The 12,705-nt window shown below is 43.8% G+C and overlaps 1 protein-coding gene across 1 annotated transcript; it reads left to right on the top strand.

Annotated features, from left to right (window-relative positions):
- The first annotated feature begins 1,073 nt into the window (after nt 1–1,073).
- Nucleotides 1,074–6,871, top strand: tlr22 (toll-like receptor 22). The gene has a single exon (XM_080201621.1). It carries the CDS (start codon nt 1,117–1,119, stop codon nt 4,000–4,002), a length of 2,886 nt encoding a protein of 961 aa, XP_080057747.1. The 5' UTR covers nt 1,074–1,116; the 3' UTR covers nt 4,003–6,871.
- Nucleotides 6,872–12,705: the final 5,834 nt, after the last annotated feature.

Raw genomic sequence — 12,705 nt, 5'->3', positions numbered from 1 at the left:
ACTCCGGACACACAAAGCGGGTGATTCTCTTGGCCCATTGCGCTATGCTACGGCCGGGAGACAAAAACGAAGGCCATGTAGCAGGCTCCCCGCTGGGCGCCACCATAAATCTTCGGTCGCCAGAATTCCAACATCATCAGCTCCACGCCGGAAATCAGTGTGGAGTTGATTAAAATATTTAAATTCAAATTTCAATGTCATTAGTGGACCTAGGGCGGAGGTCTCCAGGCCAGCTAGCCTCTCCCCACCACTGCTCCCTTTAATTTTAATTTTCAGAGGCTTAATTTCCAATTATTAAGACAATGAATTTGTGGTATTCGTTATGGACAGGAGGGGAAGTAATTTAAACAGTTCTGATTTCTTCTCTCGCTATTGATCAAGAAACAGAAAGGTGCTTTGATTTTGATTTTCCTCTTTATATGTGGTGGCATATTGTCCCCGAACCTTAAATTTAAAATGCTCCAATCCTCTATGAATAATTGCACATCAAACTCTCGGTAAGATAAAATAAAATGAGTTAGTTTCTTCCACACACATACACACACACAAAAAAGGGAGAGATTTTACAACAACTGTCCCTCACAGCACCAAGGACCCGGATTCAATTCCAGCCTCGGGTCACTGTCTGTGTGGAATTTGCACATTCTCCCCGTGTCTGTGTGGGTTTCTGTCGGATGTTCCGGTTTCCTCCCATAGGCCAAAGATGTGCGGGTTAGGTTGATCGGCTATGCTAAATTGCCACTTAGTTTCAGGGTAAATCTATAGGGTCAGTACTTGGGGTTTGGAGGATAGTGCCTGGATGGGGATTATTGTCCATGCAGGCTTGATGGGCTGAATGGCCTCCTTCTACACTGTAGGGATTCTGTTATTTTCGAAATGACATGTATACACAGTGGGATTTAGTTCCTTCAAAAGGAATATCCTATTGGGGTAATCATCAGACTTCAGAAGAACAACTGTTTGAATGGTGAAGGCGTGTTATTTTAAACAGTCAGCTCTGTCTCACTCCTCAAATGCGGAAGAAAAGGCCGTAAGAATCTTAAACGAGTGTAAGGATTTGGGGAGTGGTTCAGTTTAATTGCAGAAGTGCCATACGCAGTAAGTAAATTCGACCGAATGTATTCACAGATCACCGAGCTAACCATGCATATCACTAAACTTATACTGGTGTTAATTTCCTTTAATCGGGATCTAGGGCTGCAGGTTTTGAGTTTCTCGTTGTACGATTGCCAAGTGCATGGCTCCTTACTTGATGGCACGAACCTGAAAGTGTTATGTTACAGGATGAAATTGGACAGGGTCCCACGCTACATTCCGGCCACCACAAAAAACCTGGACTTGTCTGAAAACAGAATAGCGAGGCTACAGAATTCCACCTTCGATCACTTGCTGCAACTGCAAGTGTTGAACATCTCCAAGAACAGAATATGTGATATTGCGGAGGAGACTTTCGGCCCGCTCAAGAGTCTGTATTATCTGGATCTGAGTGACAATAGGTTGACCACACTAACGAAAAGCATGCTGAACGGCCTGAGGAATCTCACTACGTTGCTAGTGAACAACAACAACATTCACAAGATTGACCCCGATGCTTTCGCCGGACTGGTGAACGTGCGAACCATCAATTTAAATTCTAACAGGTTAAATCGTTTGGAGAAAGCGAGGGGCGCGTTTAACGCCGTTGCTGCAGAGAAATTGTACTTGGGAGACAATAGGTTGGTTAACTTCTCGACCCAGGACATCTCTTCTGTGCCGAAAACCCTCAAAGATTTGGATGTGTCAAAGAACCCCTTGGTTCTGTGCAATGTCACGACTGATGTGCTGGGTGGTCTCCGCTCTCTGGATCTCTCGGCCGTGGGGGGCAATCAGTCGGTCGCGCTGCACGTTGCAGACGGATCATATTTAAAAGGCATGAAGAAATTAGCTTTAGGAGGAATTCACATGCCCCCACCTGAGATACGGGCGCTCCTAGCAAGCATAAGGAATGTGTCACTGGAAGACATTGAATTAAACAATCTGCAATTGCAGGCGACAAGCCCCCTCCTGTTGGAAATCTGCATTTTGCACCAAAACTTAAGAGTTTTAAACCTGAGCAAAAATAGCCTCGACCCTTTAAATGGCGATGGTATATTTAGGTCATGTGTACATTTAGAGGTCTTAAACTTATCAATGAATAAGTTGAGCAATATCTCGAGTTCTTCATTCAACCACTCGCTTGCTCTCACACTGTTGTCCCTTGCTAGCAATGAACTAACGGTGGTCCCTGATGCCATTTCGCGTGCCCGCAATTTGGAAACGCTGGACCTCAGTTTCAATCATATCGGCCGTATCAATTCTCATGATTTCGCCACCCTCGGTAAACTCAAACATCTGCTTCTAGTCGGAAATAAAATCACTGGAATCGCATCATCTTCATTTTCCGGGCTTTTTCAATTGACAGAACTGCAGCTGGGTGAGAATCAGCTGCTGGAAATAGCCAACTTCTCGTCCAGCCTGAAGAGGCTCAGAATTCTCAATCTTAGATGCAACAAGCTGAATTTTATTGAGAAGCACACTTTCCATCATCTGCAGAACCTGCAGTACCTTAATTTGATTGACAATCAGATATCCTATCTGCATGAAGGGAGTTTTGATGGCCTTTCAAATCTAAAAAAATTGTTCTTGGGATCTAACAGGCTGACGGCTGATATTCTGAAAGACCATGTATTTTCACCAGTTGAGTCCTTGGAAGAACTTCAACTGTTTGACAACTGTCTCAGATATCCATCTTCAAAGAAGCTAGACAGCGCACCGTTTACTTCGCTCAAGTTCCTGCGCCACCTCTCCTTAAATAGCCAGGCTCATAACGGCCTCCAGCATTTCCCTGTAAACCTCCTGGAAGGGTTAAATGCTTTGAAAGAGTTGCACGCAGGAAATATTGTCATTAGTTACATTGATTCTGATACCTTTTACTATGCGCCAAATATTTCTTTCTTGGACTTGAGCAACAATGCTTTCAAGTCCATTAATTTCAGTTTGTTACTGCATCTACCCGCCTTAGTCCAACTTCATCTCAATAAAGTTGAATTGCAGAATCTGGACTTTCTGAAGGATGCAAGGTTGGTCAATTTGAAACTCCTCAGGGCTAGGGGTAATCAAATTGGTCTTGTAAATTTAACGCATATCGAAGCAATGCCATCACTCACATTTTTGGACCTCAGAGATAACCCTTTCATGTGTGCGTGTGATAATTCTTGGTTCCAAAACTGGTCTCTATCTGACAATAAAACTCAAGTGATCTACTTCGATCGGATCACATGTTCTTACCCACCCAATCTTAAAGGAATGAAACTGGTTGATTTTAATTCGAACTCTTGCGTTGTCCATTTTGAGTTTTTGCTCTACATTTCATCATCCACAGTTGTAATAATGACAATATTAGTAAGTTTTACCTATCATTTTTGGAGGTGGCATGTTATATATGCATATTACCTCCTATTGGCATTAATTTATGATAATCGTAAGAGAGGCCGGAAGGAACACTACAAATACGATGCTTTTATTTCCTATAACACGCAAGATGAACATTGGGTATTGAACCAACTGTTGCCAAATCTAGAAGGCAACAATGAATGGACCTTATGTCTCCACCATCGAGATTTCGAACCCGGGAGACCGATCATCGACAATATTGTGGACAACATCTATCAGAGTAGGAAAACGATCTGTGTAATCAGTCGCCACTATTTAGAGAGTGAATGGTGTTCCAGAGAAATCCAGGTAGCAAGCTTTCGGCTTTTTGATGAAAGGCTAGATGTACTGATTTTGGTTTTTTTGGAGGACATACCTCCAGACCAACTTTCCCCATATCACAGGATGAGGAAACTGGTGAAAAAGACAACGTATTTGCAGTGGCCTAAGCATCAAGAGGAGACGGCCTTGTTCTGGCATAAACTTCGTACTGCATTGAAAACAGCCGAGTATAATGAAGAAAGCCCGCTCCTTTCGGGGATTGATACGTAGTGTCAGTTACTCTGAAACCATTAACCTCTACACATCAAAGAAAATGATATAGAATCAGATGTAAATTCTCTCAAACTTTATTAGCTAAAGTTATTGTTAACTTTGGCCAAAATGCCTGCCTCACCGTGTGGGCTGCAGTAGTTCGAAAGGACTGTTGTCATTAGACGTAGGCAATGAATTTTGGCTTTGTCAACATCAGCCATATGCTGAGAATTTTTTTTTAAAAAAACAACTAATAGAAGATAGAGAAATTTAACATTGTTATTGAGGTATCTGTAGATTTGTGTACTACTAGGGAATGTTTGTTAATCTTAATGTTGGATGTATTTACAATTCGTTTGTGATGTACCCAAAGCCAACACAGAACATAGAAGTAAATATTTGCAAAATGCCAATTTCTCTTTTCCAAATAATTTCCATTCTGGCGATCCCGATTTCAGTTGCAAGCAAGTCAAATTCTTTTTTCTTTAACTTCTATCAATGGTTTGGACTGTGAAACGCAAATTAATCAAAACAGGCTGCTCGGAAATTACAAATAATTTGGATGCAATATGTACATTGACAGATGAATAATTGCAGATTAAGTTTAATTCGGACCAGTTGCACATGAAGGAAAAATAGGTGGCATGCATTCATTAATTGAATTATAATAGGTGTTACAATCCCAGCTGATGTCATAACTGGACGGGAAGATCCCAAAATAGAACACTGGCTTAAAACACCATAATTTTTTTTAGAAAACATGGATGGATCGAGTCACAGGGCTACCAGTTAGCTTTTGACATCAAAAAACATTTATTAAACATTAAAAATTTGGCCACAATACTCCTTCACTCCCACTTATCTTCACAAATGTAGACTTAAAGGATAACACATTACAAAATACATCTTGTGCTATAATGTTCTCAATAAACAGATAGAGTAGGATTTTATGGCCTCGCTCATTCCAAAATCAAAAATCCTGCTTGAGGTCAACAGACCTTCCCATGCTCTCCCTGTTGGCCATTCCAATTCCCATGGCAAGCAGATCAGTAGAATTCCGGTCATAGTCTCTGTGACCAGAAGGACTAATTGTGGTCAGACAACACCCCACTCTGAAATCCTGTGGCAGATGCCACTCAGTTGATCTTCTATGGATTTCTCCTGAAATCTGCCTTCTATTCTAGTGTATGATTCTATGATTGTTACATGGGTAATTCCAAACTCCACACCCAAAAAACAAATTTTACAACCTTCTTTCATACAATGTTTTCCCTCAACTGTTTAGCAAGGATCTAACTCCCTGTTTTCCAATTATCCTTTAGAAAAAGGCTTCCTTTCAGGTATTTCAGCAAGGATTCAGCTCCATGTTTTCCAACTCTCTTAGTATTCTTTTGTCCTGAATTGGCATATGTGTCCAAATTTCTCAGTCCCCCTAAGCGTGAGAACCCTAATAGGTTAATAAGATTTTTAAGCCGTTAAGGCACTGATAGAACTGCCAGCATTAGGTTAAATGACTTTTAATAATGTGCAGCACAGTAACACAGTGGTTAGCACTGCTGCTTCACAGCTCCAAGGATTCCTGGCTTGAGTCACTGTCTGTGTGGAGTTTGCACATTCTCCTTGTGTCTGCATGGGTTTCCTCTGGGTGCTCCGGTTTCCTCCTACAGCCCAAAGAAGTGCAGATTAGGTTGATTGGCTATGCTAAAATTGCCCCTTAGTGTCCTGAGATGCATAGGTTAGAGGGATTAGTGGGTAAAATATGTAGTGATATGGGGGTAAGAGCCTGGGTGGGATTGTGGTCAGTGCAGACTTGATGGGCTGAATGAATTCTTTCTACACTGTAGGGTTCTTTGATACAGGCTTATGAGCTAACAAGAAAGCAGTTTATACATATGAGATGCCGTAAGTGATTTAAACAAGTGATTATGATTTTAAAACACATGCTGATATTTTAAATGTATTAATATATTTTTTAAGGTATATTGTTCATTTTAGGGCAGCACGGTAGCACAGTGGTTAGAACTGTTGCTTCACAGCTCCAGGGTCCTGGGTTCGATTCCCGGCTCAAGTCACTGTCTATGTGGAGTTTGCACATTCTCCTCATGACCGCGTGGGTTTCCTCCAGGTGCTCCAGTTTCCTCCCACAGTCCAAAGATGTGGGGATTAGGTTGATTGGCCATGCTAAATTGCCCCTTAGTGTCCTGAGATGCGTAGGTTAGAGGCATTAGTGGGTAACATATGTGGAGATATGAGGGTAGGGCCTGGGTGGGATTGTGGTCAGTGCAGACTCGATGGGCTGAAGGGCCTCTATCTGCACTGTAGGGTTCTATGATTTAGCCAAGAGCAATTTGCTGGAAGCATCATGGGCAAGCCACAGTCTAAGAGAATGTTTATACCTTGACATTATGCAAGATTTATCAGTAAAGTTTTGGATGGAGTACACACTTAGAACATATTTCATGAACAGGGTTAATTCATTGTCCAGATAAGATGGATGCATGTCCAGACGTGGAGTCATATGTTAATCTGGTTTGGCGCTGACCTACAGAGGAACTCATGGGAACACTCATTTGAACTTTGAGCTAGAATCTGAGGTTACTAGGCAACGTGGGAAGTGTGGTCAGCCAAGACAGGACTTAGCTTCTGGATTCGACAACTAATAAAATGCTATTATGCCAGAGGGTAAGATTCGATTGGCTAAGATATATGACAGATATTATTGCAGATTTATGTATATTGAAGATGATTGAGTTAAAGCTAATGAAAGGCAGGACTAATTGATAAGAAAAACCTATAATTGATTTGTTTTGAATTGTATATGTCAGATTTTCATTGGTCGAGCTATTCTATTTCAGAGCTGCCCTGACCCTTTGGTGCTCTCCCGCAGCCGCTCATCTAAATAAAAGTTACATCTTTAAACTGAGACGCTGGCTTTGTGGGTGTTGTATTATTTGGAGTTTAGGCAGTACTGCCCACCTTGGAAACCTGAACAACAGCCCTCAACAGAACACTAGTGTTTCAAAAATTGGAAGTAAGGGTCACGATTCTCCCATCGCAATCCGCAATTTTTCTGGCAGGTTGAGGTGCAAGATACGTGTCTCCGGCCTTGTACCAGGATTTGCGCATGCGCCGGGGAATGCACGTGGATCTCCCAGAGCCGGTGAACAGTCACCACTCAGACCACACTGGAAACCAGTGGGAAGGCAGGTAAGTAATTTGAATCTTTCTAAAATGTATTTTAAATACATTTAGAGGTCATTATCGGGAACTTCAGGTCCCGACTGAATCTCCACCCTGCCAGTACTTCATTCCAACAGGACTCAGACCAGCTCCCCACGTTTGGGGAACTAGTGGGAGAACCCACCGGAATGAAGGGGGGGGGGCGCAATAAAGGCCCCCCCCAGGAGATCGGACAGCAGGGATGGTTCCCTCTGGCAGTACCAGCCTGTGTCCCTGGCACAGCCCAAGGGTCAAAGTGCCCATGCCCATGAAGAACTGCACAATGGGCAGTGCCAAGGGGACAGGGCCTAATGTGGGCAGGGCCTGGGGCATTCAGTGGGGGTGGGGGGATCCTGCTGCCAATCCACAGACAGGATCAGTCTGGGATGGAGGGAGGTCAGCAATTGGGGCAGGCTTGTGGGGTGGTCTGCCTCCCGGGGGGAGAGGGGGGTGGTGGTGGAGCACCACTGTGGATGGACTGTGCATTGGGATGCTCCAGGATGGGGACGATGATCAGGTCTGACCTGGGAATTGCTTTGGGGGCCACAATCAGGCTGTGGGAGGGGCTGGAGGGGCAGCACTGATGGGGTCCTGGACTAGCCAGCGATTGAGCTGCCCAACAAACGGGGAGTTTGACAGATCGGGACCACTGCACATGCACAGAGTTCCAGAACTGTCAGACTCCGGCGCAAAAAGAACCCATCCCCTGGGTTTTTAATGATATTCACAACTAGGATCTCTGCAGTGCACAGAGTGCGGAGATTGAGGTGAGAAGCTGAATTGACAAAACAGTCGGGATTTCCAACAGTTTTCCCACCAATTCAGCAGTTCTGGGAGAGTTGCAGCCCGCAACTTTTCTGATGGGTCGCAGTGGGAGATGTGCGTCTCCGGTCTTGTACTGGGATTTGCACATGCGCCAGTAACACATGCACATCTCCCAGAGCCAGCGAACAGTCGCCAGTCAGACCACGTTGGAAACCGACAGGAAGGCAGGTAAGTAATTTGAATCTTTTTAAAATGTATTTTAAATATGTTTAGTAGGTCATTATTGAGAACTTTCAGGTCCCAATTGAATCTCCCACTCTGCCAGGAGTACTTCATTCCGGCAGGGTTTAGAGTAGCTCCCCACATTCGAAAACTAGCAGGAGAACCCACTGGGATTAAGGAGGGGGGGGGCAATTGGGCCCCCCCCCCCCACCCCAGGGGGTCGGGTGGTGGGGTGGTGGTGTCCCCAAGGCATGGGCATCCTGTCAGTCCAGCCTGTGCCCCATGGCACCGCTGAAGGAGCATGGGGCAGTACAAATGGGGTGGGGCCTATTGTGGGCAGGGCCTGGGACAATTGGTGAGGGTGGGGGCTCTAAGTGCCAGTCTACAGACAGGATCGGTCTGGGATGGAGGGAGGACAGTGATTGGGGCGGGCTCAGGGGGATGTGTGGTCTGCCAGGTGGGGGGATGTCTGCCTGCCAGGGGATGGCTGGCCTCCGGAAGGGAGTCTGACCCCGGGGATGATCAGCAGGCAGGGGTTCTGCCAGTGTGAGGGAGTGAGGGGCGGAGTGGGTGGGGGGGGGGGGTGAATTACCACTGCTGAGGGAAGGGGGCTGGTCAAGTCTGGCCCAGAAATTGCTGTGGGTGATGCAATCAGGCCCTGGGGGGAGAGGGGGTGCTGGAGGGGCAGCACTGTGGGGATCCTGGGCTGGCCAGCAATTGGGCTAGCCAACAAATGGGGGTCTGACAGATCAGGACCACTGTGCATGCGCAGAGTTGCAGAACTGTCAATCTCTGGCGCGAACAGGCCCCACCCACCTGGGTCTTCAATGAGATTCACGACTGGGACCTCTGCAGTGAACAGCGTACGGAGATTTAGGTGAGAAGCTGAACTGACAAAACAGAGCCAGCGAACAGTCACCAGTCAGACCACGCTGGAAACCAGCGAGAAGGCAGGTAAATAATTTGAATCTTTTTAAAATGTATTTTAAATATGTTTAGCAGGTCATTATTGGGAACTTTCAAGTCCTGATTCAATCTCCCACCCCGCCAGGATTACTTCATTCCGGCAGGGTTCAGTCTAGCACCCCACATTCGGGTAACTAGCAGGAAGCTGAACTAGAATGAAGCGGGGGGACAAATGGCGCACCCCCAAGAGGTCAGGTGGTGGGGGGGGCGGGGGGGGGGCCCGATTTGGTATTTCAGGTCGAGTAATAGAGGTGAAACATTTTTAAATTATGCTGGAGTGGAAAGACTTGGAGGCTTTCAGGATAAATAACCTAATGTGGACAGAATCACCTTTGTCATCATAATTATCCTCTGATATTTTGGCACTATATTGTACAATATCAATTCAAATAAAATAAATCTATATTGTACAATATCAAAATTCAAATAAAAATTGAAGTGCAATAAGCCAGGTTTATCAAAAAAATCTTTGCGAGTTCTAAACATAAACTGCATAAATTGTGCAGATCAATGAAAAAAACAAAAAATATTATTTTGTCTTTCTTTATGTTTTCTTCACAATTTCTATTTCCTGATTCTCTGATATTGTTCACTTTACCTTTATGTAAAATTTTCTCTCACCTTTCATTTGTTTCCTGCACAGTTTTTTTTAAATCTTGCATGTTTTGTAGTAACCATTGAGGATAAAGGCTGCAGAGGTTTGGGAACATAATGCCTGCCAACTCCCCTTCAAGTACACACCATTCTGATTTGAAAAATTCTATAGTTTCTTCATTACCATTTGCTCCTTCATTGCCATTTGCTTAAAATCCTGGAGCTCTTAGCCTAACAGCAATGCGGGAGTACCTTCACCAAATAGGCTGCAGTAATTCAAGGTGGTAGCTCACCACCATTACTAGGGTAATTAGAGACAATAAGTGCTGTGCTTGCCAGTGACGGTGTGGAGATGCCAGCGTTGGACTGAGGTAAACACAGTAAGAAGTCTCACAAATTAGGTTAAAGTCCAACGGGTTTATTTGCCAGTAAAACCAACATCCTGTGAATGAATTAAAAACATACTTGGGTGGGAAAGGTTGTCCGTAAAAGTCTTTCATTTGTGTAATGTGTAATTTCTGAATAACATGAGATAAAGCGGGATAAAGAAATCATTTGGAATTTTTCACTTTTATTTCAAACTTTTTTTTGAGATTATGTACCCAAATCAATGAAACAGGCTTGGAGACAAACTTTTGACTCTATTGTAAAAATGCTATGACTGAAGTAAGACTGGTGCCTGAATAACATGCTGAAAATTAAACTTCTGCTTTTATGATTTTTACTTCTTTGTAAACCGTCACAATGCCTGAGGTATTGGCCAAGACGAGGTAGGAAATATGTTCACCTCAATTTCTGGAATTGCCAACAGCAGCTGTCTGCAAAAATAGTCCAGCAAAAATCTCTCACAATAAATATTGCATCCTAATGTAATTCTACCAATGGGGCCAATGTTTACCCAGCTTTTCATTATTGACAATTCACATGATGATAAACATTCTGAGGAATACACTTGATAGGTGACAAATGCATATGTGATTAGGATCCATAGCTTATATCTCTGTCACAGTGATATATTCTAACAATTGCTTCCACAATAATTCAGAGTGCAGTTAGATACTGCACCTGGAAAGAAAGAGTCTCAAAGATCAAAAGAAGGGAAGGCCGCGAAGCAAGGTAACAAGATAGATGAATTTCCAGAAATGTAGCCTGCCAATAGAATTTTATCTAGTGGTGCCTACTAGGTAACATATTTCTCAAACTTTTCTTTGCCCTTTGGTTATATGTGAGTGAAGTATGAAAACTGTTTTGTCTGTGGTAATTATATCCACAAGAACAACTCGCTATTGAAATGTTAGTGAAGCTAGTTCTGCTGGTTCCTATTTTTCAGATATTCTTGCTTCCCCATGGGAAATCTGGAATTCAGTCATCCTGTAACAACTCAGATTTACATTTTACTTCTGTGGTTATTTAGTCCAGAACATAGGGATCCAATAGGCCTATGGAACAAAAAAATCTATTAGGTATTCCTCACAAGAAAATATTATTGTAATTTCAAAATTCAGCAAAAATCCATCTTTTACCTTTGGGCCGAGGTATGTATCAGTTTAAATATATAGTTGCAAAGTCCAGCTCTGTAGTGCTGCTGGTTTCAAAGGTATTGGAGCCTGGAAAGAAAGAAAGTGGTGTTGAGTTTTGATGATACTGTGCTTTTAAGAAATATATGTTCATCCTGTTTCTTGTAAAGGGTATGTTTAGAATTCAGATCTGTTTTGCAAGATACCTATTTGTCTTGCAAAATATTTAAATTGATAGCTAGGAGCACAGGATAAGTACTCAGATATGGTCAGCTATTTACCATTTATATAGATGATCTGGAGGAGGGAACCGAGTGTAGGGTGTCGAAATTTGCTGATGACACCAAAATTGGTGGAAAGGCAAATTGTGCGGAGGGTGGGGAGAGTCTACTAGATAGGCTGGGCGAATGGGCCAGGAAATGGCAAATGGAATTTAATGTTGGCAAGTGTGAGGTGGTCCACTTTGGTAGGAATAATGGTAGGAAGGATTACTACTTACGTGGAGAAAAACTGCAGCAGGCGACGGTGCAGAGGGATCTCGGGGTCCTTGTGCATGAGTCGCAAAAACCCAGCTTGCAGGTGCAGCAGGTGGTCCGGAAGGCGAATGGGATACTGGCCTTCATCGCGAGGGGGATTGAATATAAAAGTAGGGAGGTCTTGCTGCGGCTGTATAGGGCATTGGTGAGGCCGCAGCTGGAGTACTGTGTGCAGTTTTGGGCGCCGTACTTACGCAAGGATATTTTGGCCTTGGAGGGAGTGCAGAGGAGGTTTACTAGGCTGATGCCGGAGTTGAGGGGGTTGAGCTATGAGGAGAGGCTGAATAGATTAGGCTTGTACTCGTTAGAGTTTAGAAGAATGAGGGGAGATCTCATTGAGACGTATAAGATGATGAATGGGATGGATAGGATAGAGGTGGAGACTCTTCCCTCTCAGAAAGGATAGTAGGGCTAGGGGGCATAGCCTCAAGATAAAGGGGGGGCGGTTTAGAACGGAGTTGAGGAGGAACTTCTTCACTCAAAGGGTGGTGAATCTCTGGAATTCTCTGCCCGTTGAAGTGGTGGAGGCTACCTCGCTAAATATTTTTAAGACGCGGGTTGATGGGTTTTTGATGAGAGAGGGGATTAAGGGTTATGGGGAGAGGGCGGGAATGTGGAACTGAGCCACGACAGATCAGCCATGATCTTATTGAATGGCGGAGCAGGCTCGAAGGGCTGGTTGGCCTACTCCTGCTCCTATTTCTTATGTTCTTATGGTATGTTTCTTTTAATGCATTTGTGTTTACTAGGGTTTCCTTTGGGGGTCTCAGTGTAGATTTTTGATTTTTGACAAGGACAAAGTCATGTGTTCAATTGGAGGAGCTAAGCTTGCAGGCAAAAAAAACATTGTTTCAATATCATTTTTAAAAACACAAGCAGTTGCTATTTGGACTGCCAGAAGA

The sequence above is a fragment of the Carcharhinus amblyrhynchos genome, chromosome 13 (assembly GCF_965287045.1).
Source record: "Carcharhinus amblyrhynchos chromosome 13, sCarAmb.v2.hapA, whole genome shotgun sequence".
Classification (NCBI taxonomy): Eukaryota; Metazoa; Chordata; class Chondrichthyes; order Carcharhiniformes; family Carcharhinidae; genus Carcharhinus; species Carcharhinus amblyrhynchos.
Note: the sequence above shows the minus strand (reverse complement) of the source record. Positions and strands in the feature narration are given on the sequence as shown.